This window comes from Terrapene carolina, unplaced genomic scaffold (assembly GCF_002925995.2).
Source record: "Terrapene carolina triunguis isolate 2854851 unplaced genomic scaffold, T_m_triunguis-2.0 Scaffold231, whole genome shotgun sequence".
NCBI classification, from domain to species: Eukaryota; Metazoa; Chordata; order Testudines; family Emydidae; genus Terrapene; species Terrapene triunguis.
Genome location: NW_020664582.1, coordinates 15,928,508 through 15,952,489, shown reverse-complemented (window position 1 = coordinate 15,952,489; position 23,982 = coordinate 15,928,508). Strand labels below are relative to the sequence as shown.

Here is a 23,982-nt window from a genome sequence, read left to right as displayed (position 1 = left end):
GGTGCCCAACCTAACCTTGGCACCTGACCTGGGACCCGCTATATACACCCAGGCTGGGGGCGCCAGTATGAGCCAGCAGGCTGAGTGCCTCATGGCTCGCACCGTGCGCCCTCGCCCGGCTGCAGAAGCTCCCTGCTGCCCGGCCGGAGTCGCTAGCCGGGGGCCGAGCAGAGGGAAAGGATCTAGGGCCGCAGACAGGGCAGCGCCGGCGGGCTCCCGGGTCGGTGGGAGGGGACTGGCCTGGGCGGGGGCGGGCCGGGGCGGAGCCCAGGCCTAGAGCTCTGGAGGCTTTGGGCCCAGCCTGGGGACCATGCAGCGGGATGTGGGCAGCTTTCCCCTAGCCCCTGGCCTCAGGGCTAAGCTCATCGGAGCCGGGTTCCAGACGGCCCAGGAGCTGCTAGAGATCGGGCCCTGCGAGCTCAGCAAAGGTACCGGACTGGGACCCATCGGGGGAGGGGTCTGGTTTATCCCCCGCCAAGGCCCCGACCCCACGTCTCAATTGTTAGGCTCTAGCCCAGCGGCGGCGCTTTCCCCCTTCGCACGCCCACTGCCCCTCCTCTTTCCCAGGCCAGGCCTGCACACGCACCGACTGCCCCTTCCCAGCGGACCCGGACCGTCTACCCACGCTATAGCTTCTTCTAAAGCCCCATCTACGCCCCCACCGAACCTCCCCCCCTGGCCGTCGTTCTCTCCTCAAGACCCCTTCCTTACTGCGGTGCTGGAACAGTTTTTATAGTGGGGGTACTGAGAGCCAAATTGTAAACCCTGTATATAATGGAAACCACTTCAATCCAGGGGTACAGCAGCACCCCTAGTTCCAGCACCTATGACCCTTACCCTCTACCTAGGCACATTCTCATCCTCCCCAAGACCCTTCTCTACAGGCCAGGTGCCACCCTGAGCCACCCCCACCCCCAAGCACCCCTCTAGCCAGGGACCTCCCCACTTCTCTAGTCTTGGGAGCTTTCTCTCTTAGGTACCATAGGCTGGGATTCCCCTCATTGTTCCATCCCCAGACACTATAGCCCAGGTTTCATCTTCAGTCACTCTGCTCCCTATCTTAGGGCTTTTCTTGGGGCTCCTTTCAATGTCCTCCCTCAATTCCCCCAGTCTGTACTGTGATTTTGAGCATTGATTATTAACAGAACTCCCCTGCCTACATGGGAAACCAGGCTAGCACCTTGCTGGTAAGAATGGGGTTTTAACTGACTAGTTTAATTAATTAGTTCATGTGTATAAAGCACTTAACTTCAGCAGTGCTCAAGTACTGTGGTTGGACTCCCTGAGAGGAGGGTCTTATCTCATCCAGTCTTCATGCAAGTCTGAAGAAGTGAAAGGAAAACGTTTTCCCATGTTTAATTATTTTTACCTATACTGTATCTCAGTAAAAAGGATCTGACTCTTTGACAGAGGATCCTGCTTTTGCTGAGAACTAAATGGAAATGAGACACTGAGAAAGGAGAACTGTAACAGGTTACCCCCACACATACACATCTCAGGTCCTAAACCAAGTAAAGGGGTGTGAAATTGGTTACAAAGGAACTAGAATAGATCACAAGAAACTAGAGTAGATCTTCCAATCCACTAAGATAAATGTATGAAATATGTTATCTCAGCTTTTATCTTTTCTCATTTCAAGGTGAAATAAATATATCTGTAGTTGGTGGGCAGTTTATATATATTTATCAGAAATATTAATGTATCTTGCATTGTTCCATTACTGTGTATAACTTCACTTGGATTTGAAATAGGTCTTAGGCCCTTGAATATGCTTCTGTGTTATTTGCTGCTTATGACCACTAGGTGTCACTGTAATTTAGTTAAAACTACTGTGTTCTGAAGCCATTAACCAGAAGATGTGTTTTTCAAGTGAGCAGTAATTGACTACATTAGTCCCTGATGATATGACAACAGGGAATTTGTCTTCCCAGGTCCCATCCAAATCTATGACATAGGTCACTTCTGGTCTCTCATTTGGAGGTCCCTTCTTTGGCATGCACACTCCCACCTGAACTTGAACAAACCACATTAATTGCTGTTGGAGTCACTTCCTTTGTGTTTGGTTCAGCTCCTACGGATCTTATTAGTGGTGTCATGTTGGTATGATGAGCTTCTAGTGGGATAGAAACCAGTAGTCAGTCGCTTTTCTGGCCGTGATGTGAACCTTTATCTTCTGAAAAAAAAAAATCCTGTCATCACCAAAAGAGAATGAATATTAAAGAAAGCTGGTGTTAAGTGATTGGAAGAAGAAATTTATGGTCTGATTTTTTTCAGAGGGGCTGAGTGCCTGCAGCTTCCATTGACTTCAGTGGGATTTGTGAGTTCTTGGTACTTCTAAAAATCAGGCCACTAGTTTTTATTCCAAAGATGGAGACAAATAGGTCAGCATGAGTAGTCTGTTTCCATTATTACTCCAAAAATATTAATACTTTTTGGCAAGTCTTTTCAAATGTTGTTCTTAATTGCAGAGCCTATAAATCCAGCAGAAACGGTCTTCTCTATTTATACTGGGACCTGTTGTTTGTAAAAATAAACTGTCTCATGCTTTTTTTTTGTTTGTTTTTTTTCCCCCCTCCAGAAATTGGAATCTCTAAAGAGGAGGCACTAGAAACCTTGCAAATTGTAAGAAGAGAATGTCACAGTAATGCAACAAAGACTGCTGATGATCCGGAAGCTGTTGGGAAGTGCACAGCACTAGAACTCTTGGCACAAGAACAGGCACAAGGCTTCATCATCACCTTTTGTTCAGCTTTAGATGATATTCTGGGAGGTGGTGTGCAACTAACAAAAATCACGGAGATCTGTGGAGCACCAGGTGTTGGGAAAACCCAGTTATGGTATTTTATTTGTATATTACCTCTGTGCAACTAGGGATTTAATAATACTGATTGTAACTATGGCCAAAGTCCTTTATTCTTGTTGTTATGGCTGCAACCCCAGATTCCATGGTGTATTACAGAAATATCTTGATACTGGTAATATCTCCTGTTCAGTTTACCCCTCACCAGAACTAACTGTCACTTTAGAGATAAATTGGGAGTGGGGGGTTGTAGATAATGACATATTATTATTTAATTATCGTTCTGTCTTTAACTCTTTTTGTTTCTTCTGACAGTATGCAGCTGGCAGTAGATGTGCAGATTCCAGAATGTTTTGGGGGGCTTGCTGGAGAAGCAGTTTTCATTGATACAGAGGGAAGCTTTATGGTAGACAGAGTGGTAGACATTGCAACTGCCTGTGTTCAGCACTGCCAGCTTATTGCTGAAACACATCAGGAAGAAGGTATATTACCAAGCCGTGTTCCTTTCAGCATGGTAGGCTAACAATCTTATAGTGGTGTATGTGCAAAACTAATTAAATGTAGGCAAGTTATATTGCATTTAAAAGGTTTAGTTTACATATAGATAGCTAGGAGGACAAGTTGTCAAGGTGTCAGGTCCAGCAGCCTTGGCATATGAATATTAGGACCACATTGAGCAAAGAACTTGTTTATGTTTAACAGATTTGAGCGGACACCTATATCATATGAGTTAGTACCCACACATTAAATATTGTCTGGTTAATTTTGACTAATGTCATTTTGGTCAGCTGGCTTGACAGTTATATTACTGAACAAAATTGTTTTTTTTTTTTTTTAAACTTAGTTATTTTTGCATCAGTCTTCTCTGCAGGTTTCAGTGAATGTGTGTGCATATCCTGAGACAGCTTCTGATACAATTTCTAGAAGGTGATTGTGTTGCCCACTTTCAAGCCAGATGGAAAGGAAATTTCCTTCCACTTTTAATTGTTGACCGATAACTTCCTTTTCCTTTTTTTTACAAATTTTCAAATGTTGTTTTTGTTAGGTGCTGGAGACAGGGGTTGGAGGAATGATGAGAGTAATAATGTGTTGAGCACAAATTTTTTTTTTTTTTTTTTTGGTCCCCCCCACAGACTTTCAAAAATCCCTGGAGACTTTCTCGCTTGAAAGTATTCTTTCTCATATCTATTACTTCCGTTGTCATGACTACACAGAGCTGCTAGCACAGGTCTACCTCCTCCCAGACTTCCTTTCAGAGCATTCAAAGGTAAGGGTTACTGCAGACTTAGATGAAAGATACCTTACGTATTCGGAGATGTATTGAAGACATTGAGGGTTTGTTCATTGGTGTGAGAAAAGGTTGATCAATCTGAGTTTCCAAGCAGACCATGAGCCTGGGAACTGAGATTTGGCTGCTGCCTAACCTCAGATGTAAAAATCTGTGCTTCTTTCTCTCTCAGCTCTTGCTACCAATTTCCTCTTCCTAATAATTTCCTTCTTTTTAACCTGCTTAATCTCCATCCTAATGCTACGACTCTTGAGGCACCACACCACAAATACTACATTTTCTTAGTGCAACAGGTGCCCTTGGAAAATGTATCTCTAGGTCATGTTTGCATTTCATCAACATGATGTAATGATGCCAGGATGACACAGTGCCAGTTTTCTCCCCCAAGGACAGCATCCATCACCAAAAGAACCTATCAGCATCATGGCAGCCAGAGGCTGACTCTTTTCTCTCTCTCAATACATTTTCTGTTGCTATAAGCAACTTGAGCCTGCAGCTTAATTGTATAGTGGACAACTGCTGAAAAGTTGCCTAGGTTCTGAGTGTAACAATATTGTAATGCAGATTTCCTCCACCTCCTTTCAAGATGTTTAGATTCTTCAGGGCAAATCTCTCCCCAACAAGCTGCTCTGTGACTCCGTGTAACAGAGTACAAATGACTATTGTTTAGGAATGTTATCCAGGATACAGGTTGTATCTAATACTTAATTTTCCATTTTTGGATGAACTTTTTAGTTTTAGTTGTACTTGCCTCTGATATTGCCCTCTCTTTGCCAGGTACTAAAGGTTCCTTGTTGTATTGGCCACCCAGGAGAGCACACAGCCTCATTAGCACAGTGGCAAAGGGCTGCTATTCTGTTGTGCCATCTGTGCAGATTATTGATGCTTGGCTTTGAATCTGATATTCTGATGGTTGGGAACTACAAGACTCTCTGGTGATTTCTTCTCCAGCCTAATATGTGACCTAACAGATAGTTGCAGTGCCATTTTGTGTTAAAACTGGCCCAATCCCTCCAAGCAGCCTCAGAGTTAAGACACAGCCTGGGAACTCCAGAACAGCTCCTAACTTTATTTTGTATTATGAATGACATGGATCCTTTTTTCAGATAGCCTTGGTGGGCAGCAGTGTAAGTTACCTCCATAGGTACTGTCTACACTACAGAGAAGACTATGATTTATAGGAATTAAAACAACTTCAGCTTGAATGGGTTAGCTGTGGTGTGGACAGGGTAACTGTTATCAAGATTAGGTTATTGTCTATTTTGAGTCTATTAAACCCACAATTCTGCTAATTTTGTAACAAATGCAATAGAAAGAAATCTGGGGAGTTACCATCATACCTCAGTATCTATTAATCGGATAGGCATGTAGATGGGGTAATACGATTTGCCTTTCTAGTATACTGAATTATTGTACTGTTAAACTGATTTGCTCATTCCTGTAAGGGCAGGAGTGAATTTTATAGCCAAATATGAGGCACCAGACAGACACTTAGAATCTTATGAAAGAGAATCCCTGGAGAAAAATGAGAGAAAGCAAGGGGGTCTTGTTTTAATTCTGATGATTTCAGCTCCACCTCCCATTTCAAATTCTTCTTTCCTGTCGGATTCCCAGTGCCATTTCCCAAAGTGACATTTGCTGCAGGATTGTACGTTCCAGCCCTAAAGCTATTTTCCAGTGATGTGTTAAATCAATAGTACAACAACAAGGTTTTCCCATTGTAATTTTCAAGCTGTTGCCTTGCCCAGTAATGCAAGAACTTGCAGAATCCCATGATTCTGCTGTTTTAGCAACCAGGCACTTGAACAATACAAGACTACCAGGTCTCCCTCCTATACTTGAAGCAGTTTTGGCCATCATAACAGCTATTGCAAATGAAGCTGGAATAAATCAAAATCCTCATCTGCTATGGATGGTGATGAGCCTATAGCAGTGTTTGTATTCTAGTTTTAGCTAATGAATGCTCCAAAAGAAACTGTTCAGCAAAGCAAACATCTACAGGGGAGACAGACACTGGATTCCATAGCGCAGTGCCTGGTATATCTGTAAATTTCTGTTAAAATCCATGTTTCCAAGCTTGATCTCTGCTTACAGCCTCAGTACCTTGATGAGTTACCTTAACAGTGAAGTTCATCCTGTTCCTTTGTGAGGGTGAAATTAAAATAATAGGAATTAAAGTTGAGGAGGCTGAAAAGTAGTAACTGATGCTTAACTTTCTCTTCTCCTGTTTCCATTCTCAACCACTAATGTTGTCCAGCTTTTTATCTTAGTGTATTATTGGTTATTGGACACATATAGATAGCAAATAGAAGATTTTAATTATTTTATATGAAATAGATTCTGATACACTTGAAATATTCTGTTGGATGTCATCACTAGTTTATAGAATACAAGCTTAACACCATTTTTTTTGCTTTCTATGTTTAGGTCCGATTGGTTATTGTGGATGGAATTGCCTTTCCTTTTCGCCACGACTTTGAGGACCTCTCACTGCGAACGCGGCTTCTGAATGGCTTAGCACAACAGTTGATCAGCATAGCAAATGCTCATAAATTAGCTGTGAGTTTGGGTGTGAGTTGAGTCAAAGGAGATGCAGTTTTACAATACGCAAAGTACACAACAGGACTCTACTAATGCGGTTATCTATGCCTGAAAACAGCAAAATAAAACTGCAGGCATGCAACTGAAACTTGTTTGCCTGTTAGCAGATAACAACAATCTGTTAATAGCAACATTTTGCTAGAAACCAATCCTGTACCATTGACTTTAATGTTAATGGAATTGGATATTAGCAGTGGTATACTGCTTATTCATCATGGTTTTTTGGAAGAAAGCCCCCAGCTGCAGGCAAGTTTGTGAGGCTGCAGCCAGGGAAGGAAGTGCTGGTTCGTGCTTTCCCTGGCTGCAACCCTGCAAATCTGCCTGCGGCCAGTGCTCAGCATGTCCTAGAACTTCCTTGTGGGGCTGCAGCTCTGCTAACCTATCCTGTGCAAAGGACCTGCACAGGAGCTCTGGGCTGGGAGGGGAGGTTGTGGGCAGAGCAATAACAGGGTGGGGAGGGCTCCAGCCCAGATGGCATAGCTGCACAGTACCTCTCCCTGAGCTGTGCCCTGCTGGGGGGCTGCTCCCAGCGAAGGAAGTGCTGGGACATGCTCAGCCCCAAGCACCAGAGAGCGCAGAAAGAGCACCCTGGAGCTCCTTGAGCCCCTAGCATCTCCACTCACCATAGAAAGCCCCAGTATCTGGGCTGCAGCTCCCCTCCCCACTGCTGCTCTGCCCGCAGGCGTGTTTGTGGGGCTGCAGCCAGGGAAGACACATTCCAGTGGTGCCTTCCCTGACTGCAGCCCTGCAAAGCTGCCTTCCGCTAATTAGCAACAACTGGATAATGGCAACTTTTTGCTGGCATCTGAGAGATTTGCCAATAAGCAGAATCTGCTGTAGAAAGGACACGAAGCAAAGGGTGGACAATTAGATAGTCTTTCTCTTGGACTTGGCTACACAAGTAAAATAGACCTGAGAAGTATCTTATGAATCTACTTAGTTAAATGATCAAATACCAATTTGTAGAAGCCTATATTATTTTATACTTTCTTTCTTCGTGCGTCTTGGTTGGGGTAGGGATTTTAAATATGATAGCAGATACAATAACCCCTGCTGGTAGTGGAGTGGAAGTTCCATGGTGTTTCAGTGGACTTTCCTTTCTTATGCTCTCTGCTTACAGTGAAGTTTCACTTTGCTACAACTGGTTTTCACTATGCTTGCTAGTGAGAGGACTATTACTGTCTTTCCGCGGGGATTATCATCTCCCCTCTCCTCTGCTCTGGCTGAACAGTAGAAGAGAAATTGCTACTAACCTGTGGAAGGAAGGGGCAAAGACACACAAAGCTGACCACGCCCTCTCCATCTGAGGGGACCGAAGTGGTGCATATGCCTTATAGAGAGGGAGGGGGTGCAGAAGAGAGTCTACCACTATCATTAGTAAGGTCAAGAGGGAATGTTTTCCCATGGCATCTGTTTTATGTTACAGTGAAACACCACTTAAAGTGAAGTTCTTTTCACAGATGTTTAATTCTGCCCAGTTGAACTGGCCTTTTGTCACTGGTAGCTTCTCTTATTAAAAACATCTAGAAAAAGGAGAGCTAGAGCTTGTGCCTTCAGCTTCTTCTCCCGACATGTGTGCACACATTTAAATAAACTAGGAATCCTTAAATTGTCTTAGATTGGGCCTGCTGGTTTAGAAATAACTACTGTTTTCATGAAAGGACCACATCGAGGGTGGAAAACCACTTTCTTTGCTGTGGTTTGGCTCATTGCTCTGGCATCCATGGAAACCCATAGTTTCCTGCCTGTAAATTGTTTCTGCATCATTTACCCCAGTATGAAAGTCTGCAAATGTGCAGCCATCTAGCCAGCAGATGGCACTCAGGAGCTACAGCTAAATATAGGGGTGTTTTTTGAGATCTTACAACACAGAGAAGCATTGTTCAGGAATTAAAGCTTCCACAGTCTCAAAATGGTGCTTGTCCACACAATTGCCAGGTGACTTGATTCCCTGTCATCCAGACTGCTGTCATGCAATTGGCTTTTGTCTGTACTGCTAAAAATAAATCCTCCCCCGTGTTTCCTTAGATAACTACAGGAAGGAAAAGCGCATAACTGCATTCTGCCAGTGTAACACATGTGTGCCTGCTGGTGACAGTAAGCCACACACATGAATTATGAAGGGCTTTCCTTCATGTGTAGGTACCAGGGGATAAATGTATTCTGTAACTGTATTTTGTACACCTTTCTCTTTATTCCCATCCAGCCCATATATTAGTTGTCTTGTGAACTTGAAAGAGAATAGCTTTCATCATATAGGTCTCTTTCCTTCACCCAAATGATACATATATATTTTGTTTTATTGAACAGGGAAGCAGTACAGCACAAACATCCCTTCCTAAAGAAATGATAAATCACAATGTATAGGAAATCGTCTAATGAATTAACTAGTCAGGCAACAATTGCACAGCAGTAATAAAACCAAACACTGAAAGACCTTGGATTTGGGATAGGTGCTGTTTTTTTTTTCAGTAAACTGAAATGAATATGACAATGAAGAAAATCTGCAAAATTATCAAATCTAGTGTATGAAGTCAGCTGTTACCTCTCTTGCTCCTTTTTTATCTCTTCCCCACCACTACCTCCATTCTACCAGGAATCTAATCTAGACTGTCTGTGATCCGCCTACGAAGATTCATGCTGTAAAAACACTCCCCCACTCTGTCTGTTCTCTTGCGTATTGCTTTGTATTGTACCTACTTGCGCATTTTTAGACTAGAAGCTGCAGGGATTCTGCTAATTGCAGAGCACATGCACACTTTGTACATCACTGTGTACATTTATGGTACACTGGGTGATGTCTACCCCTTTGCCAGAGGGCCTATGTATGTGAATAATAGAATTTGTGTTAACTACTGTTTAGATGTCTGTGTAACGTACCAGCGTGTAAGATGTTTGGGCATCTAGTATGAGGAGAAGGTTTAGCTTTAGAGCTACAGTCCTGAATGAGAGCAACCCCCCCCCTCCCTAGAAGACTGAAAATATTTTTGCAGAGTTCTACTAATCTGCTCTGGATAGTGATACCGTAAATGTTCCCAGCCTCTCTTTACTGTGCAAAAGTCCCATTGCAGTCAGTGGGAGTCTTGCTTGAGTAATAATGGCAGCATTAGATTATTAATATAGCTTTTCTTGATGCAGACTTGGAAAATCATTTTTTTCTTTTCTTACATGACAGTTTCCCTGTATTTTTATTGTTTCCTTCTCTTCTCTTCTCTTCCCCCCCCCATTCCCCTTTAGGTAGTTTTGACAAATCAAATGACAACAAGGATTGGACAAAGTCAGTCCATGTTGGTACCTGCTTTAGGTAGGTGTTTAGCCAGCAAGTTGAAAATTACATTATCCTTTGAATGTTTGTTTTTCGTGAACAAAAACCTGAAAATGTTGGCTGTAATTTCTGTGGCTGCAGGAAAATGCTGAGTATTGGCAGTAAAATTACCTGAACCTGTGATGACTTAGTGCTGCTGGTGGAGAGTCCTGAAATACAACAAGCTATATTGTTTTCACTACAGGCCTCAGCTGCTGCTATTAAAACTAATCCTACGATCAAATATGGCATCTGAGATCCCAGCCTAAAAAAGGATTTAATTTTTAACAATTTTGTTTTGTAACCTTTTAAGTTGCAGATTGGGAATGTTACTAGTTTGAGCCTTTGTTAGGACTCCTAAATTTGACTGAATTGCTTCTTGAGGGAAAATAGTATAGATTCGCTGCTTTATTAGATGGGTACAGTAGCTAGTTTCCAGAATCTGAAGCTAATGTCTTGCAGCATGTCCCACAAAGACATAAGGGGTAATGGCCCCACCATGCTTTCATTTTCTTCCCCTACAATTGCCTGAGAACTTCCCATCCACACCCCTAAATATATTCAAACACAGTGGCAAAGTAAACCTTTGAAACTGTACTCCTTAATAGTTTCCAAAAGTGTTTCAGATTTGGTGCACGCATTGGAACTATCTGATAACCTGTCCTTCACCCTGTGTAATTATGAAGAGGTGGGGAGATTCTGTGTGGGGCACTCTACTTTGATTTATCCTATAAGCAGAGTAAAGATACCCATACAAATTACTCTTGTGTATCCCATAAGCAGGATGATCTGTATGGGACTGTCTACTAAGTTTACAGGGCAGACTGGAACAGTTTGCCTGAAGGATGGAGATTTGGCCTAATTAAGCTTTAAATTTCCTCTTTCTTGGTTTATGTTGTAAATATATTTAATGTTGTAATTAGACAGGGAAACATTCTCTGCATACAGCTTCACCTTCTGTGAATCAAGTAATGATTGTCTTGATTATTTGAGGGGGGAGAGGCAGGAGGGAAAGATGTTCCCAATGAATGTTCAGCCCTTGAACCGTTTGGCACAGAAGTAAGATAAAATGAACAAATACAAGGCATCTCCTTGGACAACATTGGATTTTGAACTGTGCATGCAGATAAAGACCTTGCTTTCAGTATCTGACCCTTTGTCATCTTTACCTCCTGCTCTCAGCTGTATTCATTATTTTTGACAGCCTTTCTGGCTTCAAAATGAATTAAAGCTAATAGATTTAACCTTATTTAACAGCCAGTGTTTGGGAAAACTGCTCTGTTTTACTGGGTCATAGGGACAGTGAAGAATGTAAAAGAAGTCCATTTAGGTGATATTCCCAAGGTGTCACGAACTGTCTTGCGCACAGTTTTGAAATTAAGGATTTTTTGATGTGACATAGCCTCCCCATTGCAGAAGACATAAACTGTATGTGACTCTGCCCTAAATATGTGTGCAGCTTTATAGATTTGTTAAACTAAATTGCATCTCCTGCTACAGTGAAGGTTTGTCCTCAGCTGGTGAAATATTCAGGCTAAGAGGGCCCCTGCTCAGCCACATTTCAATTTTAAGCAACTGCAGCTCAGAGGCTGAGGATTCTGAAGTGGCACAAGGCTGTGTGCAATTTGATTTGTATTTACTCTGGAGATCCACCTATTTTAAGTGTTGCATTGGAGAATTAGGAGAGTGATTTGAAGGCCCTCTAGATCAGTGACTCTCAACCTTTCCAGAGTACTGTACCCCTTTCAGGAGTTTGACTTAAAACTACTTGCTTACAAAATCAGATGTAAAAATACGAAAGTGTCACAGCATGCTATTACTGAAAAATTGCTTACTTTCTCATTGTTACCATATAATAATAATAAAATAAATCAATTGGAATATAAACATTGTACTTATATTTCAGTGTATAGTATATTAGAGCAGTATAAACAAGTCATTGTATGAAATTTTAGTTTGTACTGCCTTTGCTAGTGCTTTTTATGTAGCCTGTTGTAAAACTCGGCAAATATTTAGATGAGTTGATGTACCCTCTGGAAGACATCTACGTACCCCCAGGGGTACGTGTACCCCTGGTTGAGAACCACTGTGTAGATGGTACATCTATGGCAATGGTCTCATAATGAGGCTAAAGTAAACTTGTTCCTCAAATGTTGATTACAGCCAAAGAATGATGGCTTGTTAGCATCTAATCTATTTGTATCCAAGTCAGCGATTTTCAGCCCTGCTGCCTCTGGTTGTCTGTCTTCTGTCTCCCCCACTGAATGTTGTTTCATTGATTAGTAGGCCCTAGAAAATCTCTCTTAAGAGTTCACAAGAGCTTTAATCCCTAAAGTGTTATTCGGTTTCCTAGTGGAAGGGAAGCCCTAAATTATGAATAAAACCCAGATGCTGGAAGGTATTAAGGCAGGAGCTTTCTGGGAAGGGGGCTGCTTTCTTTCCTACTGCTGAGAGCTAAGATGGGTGTCCCTAGACATTTTTATGTGGTATACTTATCCATTAGGTCCAATATTAATCTCCAGCCAGTTTAACTCAGAAGCATCTCATTTTGTCATTTTTTTAAATTAAATATGCATGGAAATATTGTTAAAATGGAAATTGCACCCATTTGTAAAACTCATGTTCTGACCTCCAGTTGAGAACCATGTCCAAGAAACACAACCTTAAATCTTGCGTTAGCATGATGGAGTGGGGCCTGGCAAGTTGCCTTGAAAGCCTAGATCAGGGATCGGCAACGTTCGACTCGCCAGGGTGCTTACCCTGGTGAGCCGCGTGCCGAACGTTGCCGACCCCTGGCCTAGATGTATTAAGTGATTTAATTTGAGGATCTTTTATCAGAGTTCTATTGCTTCCCCCCTCTGTGTGCAGTAATGAAGATGTGATGGGATGGGACTGGTTACAGGTCAGAGACAGACAAATATACTGACTCGACTCAGAAGTTATGGGGTTGTGTTTGGATGAATAGGGTATGCTAGCAGTACTTAACCGGATGACTGCTTTAAAATCCAATCCATCTTCTGACTACAGAATGTCCCCTGGAACATACAAAGAAAAACATCTGGTAGTGCTATCTATAAATTGATTCACACTTCAGCTCATAGTCAGATGTGAACAGAAATAATGGGATTACTTCCCTTGAAATGGGGCAATTGCCCCAATTTCTCAAGTTTCTGAGCATTCTACTCTACTTCTTGAATAAGTCAGAAGAGGGCTCTCCGAAATGGAGGATTTAGCATAATAGTCTTAAACACTTTAATAGTCATAATATTCCCTTGTTATGATCCAAGATTTTGGGAGGAAAATAGCAAAGTTTGTGTGCTTACAAATAGAATTGAGAGCCAGATTATAACTGCCTTGAATTTAGATGCCACCATATAACCACTATACTTTTTTCTCTAAAGATGGGAAAGCTCCTCTTAGTCATACTGTCATGCTATCACTGGTGTCTGTTCTCTTGCTAAATGTATATAAAACCTTTTTCTGAATATAAAGGTATTGCTTCAATCTTAAAATCACACACACAAAAATCCAGGGGAGTAGATTTTATTCCTTGACCCTACAAATTGGTAAAATAATTAAGGAATCCTTATACACTTATTTCTGGGAGTATTGAGTCATATCACTTTTGTTTGTGTGTTCAATCATCTTTGTGGATGAATGAGGTTTTTTTTTATTTGCTGTTAAATGTATTGATGCTAATGCATTGTAGGAGACAATAAAGTAGCATGTGGGATTTTTTTTTTTCTCGCTCTGTTAGGGGAAAGCTGGGGACATGCTGCTACCATCCGTTTAATCTTCCACTGGGACAACAAACAGAGGTAAGTGAAAGTACAGGCTAGCAAATTTACAAAGTGTGCCTATTGCATCTTCTATTTGATAATCTATTTCAGGTTGAACCCAGCGGCCAAGTGGGATCTGAGTTTGATTTCAGGTCTTGGTCTCCCATTCTCTGGGCTGGTAGGGCCCAGGAATACTACAACGGTTACTAGGTCAGGCCATCAGTAGGATGGTCACCTTTCTGACAAACTCCTCCCTCCCCATGTGATCAGCATGCTGCAGCACTACACTATGTCTTTGACAGGATGTCATGTAGCATCAAAATATCAGTCTGGTGGCATCAGCTTCAAGAGCAATTTGGAGACTGGTGGATAATAAAAAACTGTACGTGGCATTTACAGCTCTCTTCATCCATACACCTCAAAAAGCTTCACTAAATAAGGTAGTGGGGCGAAAACAGTGTTCTTGCGCTTCTAAGCTCTTTTGACCTCATGCATGGTATGTGTGAGATCACGCCACATGGCAGATACCATATTATCTGAAATGCATAGTGGGGGTGGGGGGCGGTGTGTGACACCAGCAGGGTAGGATCACGCCAGTGGGGGGCCGACAGGAGTAGAGTACCTGTATTTAAAAAAAAAAAAAAAAAAAAAAAAAAAGGACAAACTTTGCAGGTGGGGAAACTGACGCACAAAGAAGTTTTTTGTGATTTTGGGCAAGCCGGTGTGTACAGCACTTAGCATAGGGGTTCTCAAACTTTATTGCACCGTGACCCCCTTCTGACAACAAAAATTACTACTTGACCCCAGGAAGGGGGACTGAGGCCTGAGCCCACCTAAGCCCCACTGCCCCAGGTGGGGGGGCCAAAGCCTGGGTAGTGGGGCTTGGGCTTTGGTTTCAGCCCCAAGTGGTACGGCTCAGGCTTTGGCCCCGGGTGGTGGGGTTCGGGCTTTGGCCTTGGGCCCCAGCAAGTCTAACGCCAGCCCTGGCAACCCCATTAAAATGGGTTCGTGACCCACTTTGGGGTCCTGACCCACATTTTGAGAACCACTGACTTAGCACAATGGGGTCCTGGTCTATGACTCGGCATTACAGTAATAAAACTAATTAAGAATAAGATCTTCTGCCTCCCAATCCCTGGCCCCATCCATTGGACCATTCTGCCTCCCAAAGCAGGATCTCCCTACTAAAAACTGAAGCACCCCTTTCCTTTCTGAAGAGCTCCCTTTAGTTCTCCTCCTGACAGATGGTGGGAAATTGAAGGGGAACCTTCAGGGCTCAAAACAAAGAGGGTGACTCCCCCCCGGAGCAGTTCGACTTTATCTTTCTGTCTGCTGCAATGTGACTTCCCCCGCCACCACTTCTTTTTTTCCTAGCCCACTTCTGTTATCTGCTCGCTTGACTTTGTCTTGCACATAATATCAGTGTGTAGATATAACTATGGCAGCATAAAACCTCCCTTCTACTCCCTAATCCTCTGCAAACAATGAACAAACTAGACCAGCTGTTGGGATTTTGTTGTTGTTTTTTTAAACTGTGGAGAGAGAGCGGTGATTTTTTTTTTTCTTTCTCCATTTGTGAGAGACATGGCGTGATTACACCAGGCTGTCTGTTTTGGAGTTAACTTGACATCCCTGATCAGCCAAAAAGCCCCTTAGGAAGAGGGAAGCCGCATCAGCATGTGGACTCCAGATGGAACAAAAGTTCTTAATCATAAATACTCACTGAAAATAAAGTTTGCAGTGACATTTTGACTGTGAGGCCTGCCTCCTTCATGAACCCACTGGAACGACTGAGGTATATTTAGCAGATAGAGAAAGCAGAAAGGGTCAATATGCATAGAACAACGTTCTTCTTTACCTTTATATATGGCATGCATCTCCTTATGAGTGACCTGCAAAGCTGCTACAGTTTTGAGTGCTATTGACTATTTTAGACATGCAACAAACAGCAATAAACAAATTCTGTTGTATCTGTAAATGATCCAGATATAGCTAACAATCCTTGTTTCTGTAGCTGTTATTGTGGAGCTCATGTGACTGCTAGAGTGTCTTCCTGCCTTGTCCATTATGCTTTGGTTAAACATGATACCTGCCTCTCTCTCCACCCTGCCAGCAATGGAAATTTCAGTGCTTAATTACAGTGGGGTTTGTTGCTGTGAGAACAGACCCAGTTGACTCAGAGGCAGCTAGCAGAACTCCAACTGAGTGCCATAAAAACATGGCTTATGCTGCTTGAGATTTAGGCTATTTTGTAAAGTACAACCCACACTTAAATGTTCTAAGGAATTCCCTATATAGTTAATATGAAGTGGCACTCTTCCTCAGGCTGTAATTATGTGCTCTCTAATAGAATGGCACCTAAGGGAGAAAAAAAAAACCCTAAAAATAATTAACAGGATCCTTGGCAGGGTATCACAGTTTGGAAGGTGACAAATTGTTGCAAGGAAGAACTTTTTCCTTATGTTTCTCAAGGGAGGGTATAAGCTTTGGGGAGGTATGCATTCACAGGGCTGGTGGGACAAAATCTCTTCCTGTTCAGATATTTTCTAGTTGTTATTTTTTTGGTATTACAGTGGTACGTAGTGGCCCCAGCCAAGATTGGGGCTCCATTGTGCCAGGCACTGTACTAACACAGTACAGAGATAGTTACTGCCATAGAGAGCTTACAGTCTAAATAGACAAGAATGACAAAGAGTGGGGAAGGGAAACAGGCACAGAAGGAGTAAGTGATATGCCTAAAGTTGCATAGGTTAGTGGTATGGCTAGGAATAGAACAAAGGTCTCCTGTGTCCTAATCCAATGCCCTAGCCACTACGTTATGTGTATAAACCTGAGAAACATCTGGGAAAAACTTCTTGCTTGTTTCCCAGCTTGTTGGAACGTACTAGATACAGTTAAACCTGTCTTTCAGCTGTTTCTCAAGGCTAAGTCTATTGCTTAATGAAGTAGAGTAGAATTGTACTCAATGTCTTTCCGAAGTGAAACACTTCCATTATTATCTGCATAGGGCCAACAGCACCTCATGTACATATGAGTAAGGAAGCAAGGTCTCCGCCCTAAAGAGTTCACAATCTAAATAGACAATGTGCTATGCACCCAGAATTCCCATTGAGAACAGTGCTGAAACTCTTGAAAATTTAGTTGTTTTATTTAGATACCTAAATGGGAGCTGTTGAATGTGGTGCTCTTTTTTGAAAATCTGGCCCTAAAAGCCTAAAGTTTGCTTTATATTGCGCTGTGAAACATTGCTAAATCTTTTAGCAGGGTATATTTGCTAATGCTAACAAAACCTGTTTTGTTTGACCAGGTTGGCAACATTGTACAAATCACCGAGTCAGAAGGAGTCGACCATACCTTTCCATATTACAGTCAGTATTCATTTTGGGGTGAAGATTCAGTGATGGGAGGAGGGGGTTTATCCAAAAGGAAGCTTGCAGAACGTGTGTCTACAGCTCTGAGTGCACAATTTGTTCCTTTAGAACACAGAGTGGAAGACAATACTTGGAGGAAGCCACATTCATACAATGCTGAGTGACAAATTACATATTGTGATATTCACCTTTATTAAGTGCTAGTAGATGTACAGATCCAAAGCACTATATAGGTACAAAGTAATAATATTATCTAAGTTCTGTTCAGATTAAATGAACTCCAAACTCATCTCTTCAGTTATCATTTAGGTAGCTACATGTAATAATTGTTTGTCACAGGTGCTCATGGTAACATGTTGCCATAGCATTTCTTGCAGATTTTTAATGGTGTCCATAATATCTGAGGTTTTCATAGTGAACAGAAATCAAAGATTTTGTTCATTTCATTTACAAACCTTGGGAGAAAAAAGTAATTTAAAACATATCTTAATCCTCTAGTCATATTTCTAGGTGCCTTTTCCTGTCAGATTTATTTTGTAAAATAGACCAATTCCACTCCATCCCTCCATACAATCTGAAACTGTGGCTCTCTTGAGTGCAGTTATCAAAGATTGGTTGAAATTTTAGATTATCCAGATGTTGTCCTTTAGTCTTGTTGAACTTCTTCAGCATAGATTTCAAAGGATAGATAAATTCCATGAGTGATAAATTCTGTATCTATTTCTTCCATTAAATTCAGGTTTGGTGGTAGCCATCCTATGTACCCATTCTTAAATATCATCTTAGTACTTAGACATTCAATGCTGGAAAATATATGATCGAACATATCTGCACCAAGATACAAAAAGCTGGTCTTATAGGCCACAGTTTCTCAACCTTTTTGATACCAGGGACCGTCTTGCTGCCTTCCTTAAATTGTGTCAGTGAGATCTCAGGGATCAGTGCCGGTCCACGAACTGGTCGTTGAGAAACGCTGTTATAGGCACTTCCATGCCTGTAAACAGACAGGCAAAAGGGTGTGGTCTGAGGCACAGGCTAGTAACTAGGAACTCCTGGTTCTGATCTGGACAATGACACCCCTCCAGGTTATTGGCAAGTCAGTTCACATCTCTGTCCCACAGTTTTTCCACTTGTAAAATGGGGATAATACTTAGCTGTCGCACAGGGGTTTTGTGGATTCATTAATTAGTGTGCTTTACATGTTCAGTATTACGTGCTAAGTGTTATGAATTTCAGCATGACATTTCATGTAACTTTCCCAGATTTTGTCACTTTGTAGTTTAGCAATGGGAGACTGACACAAAATCTGTAATTCTGAGTGGCCAATGAATGTTTAAGTTCTATGAACACAAGAGCTTCAGCTCTCCAGGACTGACGATGACATTCCCTTTTAACTGGTTTATAAAGTTAACTATCCTTAGTGATTCTCCTGTCTGTAAAATAGAGATAAATTAAAGAATAACTCACCGGGGCCACATTATCCCTGTCTAAAAGTACTAGCATACTTCATGAAGCTATACAAGAATGATAGTTCTTCTCTGATGACTGAAAAGCACGAGGCTGAAAGCCAAGTACCTTCAACACATGCACAAGGTATCCAAGAACTTCATACTTTGTCATGCCACTGCTTACATAACTAGTGGAATGCTTCACCTTGGAGTCTAGTGTGTTAGATTAAATGAATTCTTGGCTATAGGTCAATCTTTATGCTGAGGGTAAATGGCAGAGATTAGATGCAAGCAGCAGTGAAACACTAAACTTTAAGATTCCCCATTATACAGCTTAGAAGAACACTTGAGATGCTTAAAATAGCAGATGGATGGTACAAGTTCTGCCCTTGTGGGATCTCTTATTATTTGTTCCTTTTTAATAATTTTATTTTTAAAAATAAAGTCCCAGTAAACTGTATGTGGTGAGACATTTAGAAATACACAAGAATCTATAGAGATTAGAGTTCAGTCAAAACCTTTTTACTGGCTTTGTTTCATGGATTGAATTGGTCTTGCGCATAGGACCCACTGGCATTTTATAAAAGTCACATACTTGATAGTAATTCTACCTGATTTTTCACACTGCACCAACCTGAAATGTCAATTCTTCAGAAATGCTCTCTGCCTCTCCATGTGTCTCCCTGAGCATTCAGGATCCTGGCAGCAATTTTTTTTCCTGATTAATCCCTTTCCTTCTCCAAGGCCCTGCATTGTAGTCACAATCCTTCCATCAGAGAACAACTGTGAGAGAGTCAGCACTGACCCTTAACTATCTGGAGAGATCAGCATGAGATGCTTCCTGCATAGCATTGTCAGTCTGGAGACAGGAGGATAGAGAGCCAAATCCAGGGCTCCCACTTCATAGTGTATAATATCCCTTTTCCTCACATGCATGTGTCTGAAATAAGACACACACTTAACATAAAATTCATTTTATGGACCTTTATTATTTGTAAACTTTTTAAATCCAGAAATTCTGAACCGTGAGCTAATCCTAAAGCAAATGCCACTGATGCTAAACAAATTAATCCTCACTTTAAGATCTCAATTTTTTTCCCTGTGTCTGTCTTTGGTCACTTCCACATTCTAACCCACATTTGGGTTTTGGCAGATGAGGTACATCCCAGCATGCTCCATAAATCACAGTTGTTGGCCACAAGCGCTCTTGTTCCTGCAGTGATGATCTGAGCAATTTGATAAGACAGATTCAGATATGCTTTTCTGTAACAATGTGGTGTCTTGTTGCAATTTTCAGATTTAAAAAAACCCCAACTTTTGTCCTGGGGTTTAAAAGTTCCCGTTTTTGAGTGCAAGTGTGATTCTAGCACTGAATCCTTCAGTGCTTGTGTCTCACTTCTGAGGGAGTTTTGCTTGAGTAAGAACTAAAGGATTTGGCGTTCAATAGGCAGTGTAAGTTAATTTACAAAGTAGCAGTGCTCCATAACCATAGTGGTGATTAGTGACAAAAGGAAAATGATGGCCTGATTGGGGATAGGAAAATATCTTTATAAGCTCTCTCTTCTCATTTTACTTTTAGTTGGCCTGTAGGTGGAAGAACTTCCTTATAATTCTGATCTTAGCCTGGATTAGGAACACTTTAAACAACTTCTCTAAAATAAATGACATTTTTCTGACCTGATTCTGATGTTGGGTTGCACCAGTGTCACTCCATTAACTTTGAGTTACTCCTGATTCTCACCACTTTAATTGAGATCACAGTCAGGTCCACTGTTGTTGTTGGTTTTGTTTGTATCTTACAGCCTCATGGCTTCCGGGATGTGCATCCTCCACCTCCAAGCCAGACCCCAGCAGAAGTTGAAATTAACCCTCGAAAACGGCCACGGATAGAAGGGGACAAACAATAGTGATACAAAGGATAAACTTCAACAAAGGTGTTACATATGAAAATGTTTGTACTATAAACATTGGTTCAACATCCAGGGGAACCTGAGAGACTATTTTAAACCAGAACTGCTGTGTCCCAAATTACTTTAATATTAAACCCAGAATATCCAAGTTTACATAATGGCAGTGCCATTAAAATGTTTATTTTTATGACCTAATTTGGCTTTACTAATAAATGTTTTCTACAACCAGGGGCTTCAGCTTCTTTAGTTGAAGAATATTATAGCTGCTACTTGTATGTCTGAGCACGAGAGAGAGAGAAACACTTGCTCCATGGAACAATGGGATCCAATTCAGTACATCAGATGACAGTCTTGATCATGCATTCGCTTCTGTGTGCAGCTGAACTTCAATAGGGCTCCATGCAACGGTCTGTCCATATGGAACAAGCTGCAGGATAAGGGCCTCAGTCAATGGAACTGAAGCACCTGCTTAAAGATAAGAATGTGTTTAAGTGCTGTGCTAAATCAGGGCTTTAGCCCTTAACTACTGTGATGTCCATGTTGGAGACCAATCAAAGCTTTCTAACAGCTGAAGCATTTGTTACTGGCCATGGTCCGAGACAGCATACTGGAGCAGAAGGACATAGGAATTGCTGTACTGGATAAAACCCAATCTTGGTGAATGGAAAACATTTGAGGTCTAATCTACATGGCTGGATAGTCTTCAGCCTCTGTTCTATCTTTCTTCTAATAGAGGATTTAGTATGGTGATCCTAATCACTAGGGCATGTTTTGTTTGTAGTCCTAATTTAATTTAGAGAAGAGAGATGGGTTTCTTAAAAGACAGCAATGTACTAGCAGCTCCAAAATCTAAACGGAAGGGAAGAACATAAATGTACCCACTGAAAATGCAGCAAAGATCTGGTCTCTTCCACAGAAAATAAACCTTGAATGACTGAATGGCAATTCAAAATATTAATTATTGCAAGAACATGGGGAGGGGGCTGGTTACCATAATATCTGGATGCATTTTATAAGGTTTAGATACAAAAGCAAATATTTACCACAAGGGGAGTATGTATGTATTACTTGACACCCTTGAAGCACAGAACTTGCTAACTTGATTGCTGGGGAAACCTAGCCAGCAGCCTAAATAGGAGATTCAAGTTGTGGGAGTCAGTAGCTATAATTTTTAATTTAGTAATTCATCCTAAAATTGACTTTGCTTTGAAACAAAATTCAGTGCTGAATGTGAATCACAAAACCTCCTTCTTTATTTAAAATGCTGAAAAAGAGAGTGACAGTGATTTCTGGATCATTATAGTGTTTAGATGTAATTTGCATAATACAATACTGAGGGGAAAATATTCAGGTGCCATCATGAGAATCAGGTATTGTCAAAATGAAAAATCCATGAATCCGGGAGAGCTATGTCGCAGAGGAAGAAAGACGGCAGGGCTTGTGACTCAGACAAACATTGCAATGCAGGAGACACAGGCAAACAAAAGGATTCTACCGCATCTGATGTCAGCAACCAAATGCTTCATTTGGGAATAATAGCTTCCTACGTCTTGCAGTGCTAGAGAAGGGGCAGTCTGACACAGTGCGCATGCCTGCTTAGCCACATGGAAAACTGCATTGATTAAGGGTCTTGTAGCACCATTTTTAAAAGCACTGGATTACTACTGATGTAGATACTGATGGTTGCTACTCTGTAAGGATATTTATGAAAAAAGTCTTCTCTGTTTCAGTTAATTTACCTTATTCTAGTTTAAAGTATGCAACAATTTCTCTATCTTCAAGGGGAGTATTTAAAGATCTCTCATATTTAATGCTAAATTCAGATTACTTATTTTTATTACAGTTATTACAGTAGCACTTGGAGACCGCACCTGAGACCAGGGTTCCATTATGCTAGGCATTGTACATAGAATAGTCCTTCCTCTGAAGAGCTTACCATCTAAATAGATAAGACAAACAAAGCATACCGGGGAAACAGAAGCACAGAGAGGTAAAGTGACTTGCACAAGGTCACACTGCAGATCAGTTGCAGAGTTGGGATAGAAGGTAGGTCTCCTAACTCTTAATGCAGTACAGTACACTGGATCACATTATCCATAGCATTTTTCATCTAAAGATCTCAGTCAATTACAAATGTCAGTTAAGCCTTACAACTCCTAAACAATGTATTCCACCTTGTATTTAGGGGTGAGACTCTGAGTACATTTCCATGACCTAGAGAAGAGTTGTGTGTAAGCTTGAAAGCTAGTCTTGCTCACTAACTGAAGCTGGTCCAATACAAGATATTACCTCACCCACCTCGTCTCTCTAAACTCCTAGGTGAGTCATTTCATCCCCATTTTCAGATGGGAAAGTTGAGAGGTAGAAAAATTAAATTGTCTAAAGTCACACAGTTTAACTAGCATCACTGGGAATAAAACTCAAGCCTCCTGACTCCCAATCTGTTCCTCTAATAATTAAATACACTCCCTCTGATTTTACAAGAATATGTATTTACACTAATATGTATTTTTATATTGTTTTGTTGCCTAAATATCAAGGGAGACCTGTTTGGTGTAGAAGTGTTCAGAACATTAGTTTTATGCAAGAAAATATAGCTTCTGGTGTCAACCAGATTAATTTTTTTTAGAAAGTGCATATTACATAAGGATAGCTTAAAGGAATACATTTGTTTTCATAACCGATGGATTTTTGTACTGTTCTAAAAGGTGTCAGATATAATAATTTAGTGGCTAACAGAAGTCAGAACACCCCCTCAAGGCAATGTGGTCTTGTGAGTAGCTTCCACTGTTTTGGGTTGTTGCCCCCTTTTTTTGGGGGGGGGGAGAGGAGGGGAAGAGAGATTTCTGGAGTAAACCACACTGGTGTATGACTTCCACTGGGACAGTTACACTGTTATAGCTACACTAGTGAAAATGCCTGGTATAGGCTAGCCCTAGAGAGAAGGCTCTAATGGCTGAGATAAAAGTAGATGTAGTGGGCCTGATTCAATACTCCTCTGCATGAGAAACTCTGCTGGAGTCCATTGAGCTACTCCAGATATACACTTGTGTAAGTGAGAAAAATTTGCCCATTGTCTCACCAATTAACTCTCTGGTTATGTTTTTTTGAGTGTGTGGCTGGAATCCTTTGTTGTACTTTGTATATTACTTCAAAGCAGCAGTGTGATTAAAAAAAAAAAGTGACATGAGGGAATTTTATGATTGCACAAATTAGATACTAACCAGCCAAGTTTGCAGCATTGAATAAAACAAAAATATCAGCTTGTTTGGTTTGTTGCTTGAATGCCAGTCATCTCTAAACGCAGGAACTGTAAAGATGGGGCTGAGCTTACTATTATTCAGTTTGGCACCACCACATTAAACTTGCCTCTGGTGTGAGGAGCTATTGTGTTACCATAACAAAATTCCAATCTCTACCACAGGGTTTGGCAATAAGAAAACCTGGTGACTGTGATGTGCCTCACCTAGCAGCAGAATGC

The 23,982-nt window shown here is 41.4% G+C and overlaps 1 protein-coding gene across 1 annotated transcript; it reads left to right on the top strand.

Annotated features, from left to right (window-relative positions):
- The first annotated feature begins 276 nt into the window (after positions 1-276).
- RAD51C (RAD51 paralog C) lies at positions 277-23,328 on the top strand. The gene is made up of 10 exons (XM_024211287.2): positions 277-428; positions 2,579-2,837; positions 3,116-3,282; positions 3,934-4,067; positions 6,516-6,647; positions 9,927-9,993; positions 13,751-13,811; positions 17,080-17,140; positions 20,394-20,525; positions 20,731-23,328. Exons 1-9 carry the CDS (start codon positions 311-313, stop codon positions 20,496-20,498), a joined length of 1,104 nt encoding a protein of 367 aa, XP_024067055.1. The 5' UTR covers positions 277-310; the 3' UTR covers positions 20,499-20,525; positions 20,731-23,328.
- The last annotated feature ends 654 nt before the right edge of the window (positions 23,329-23,982 follow it).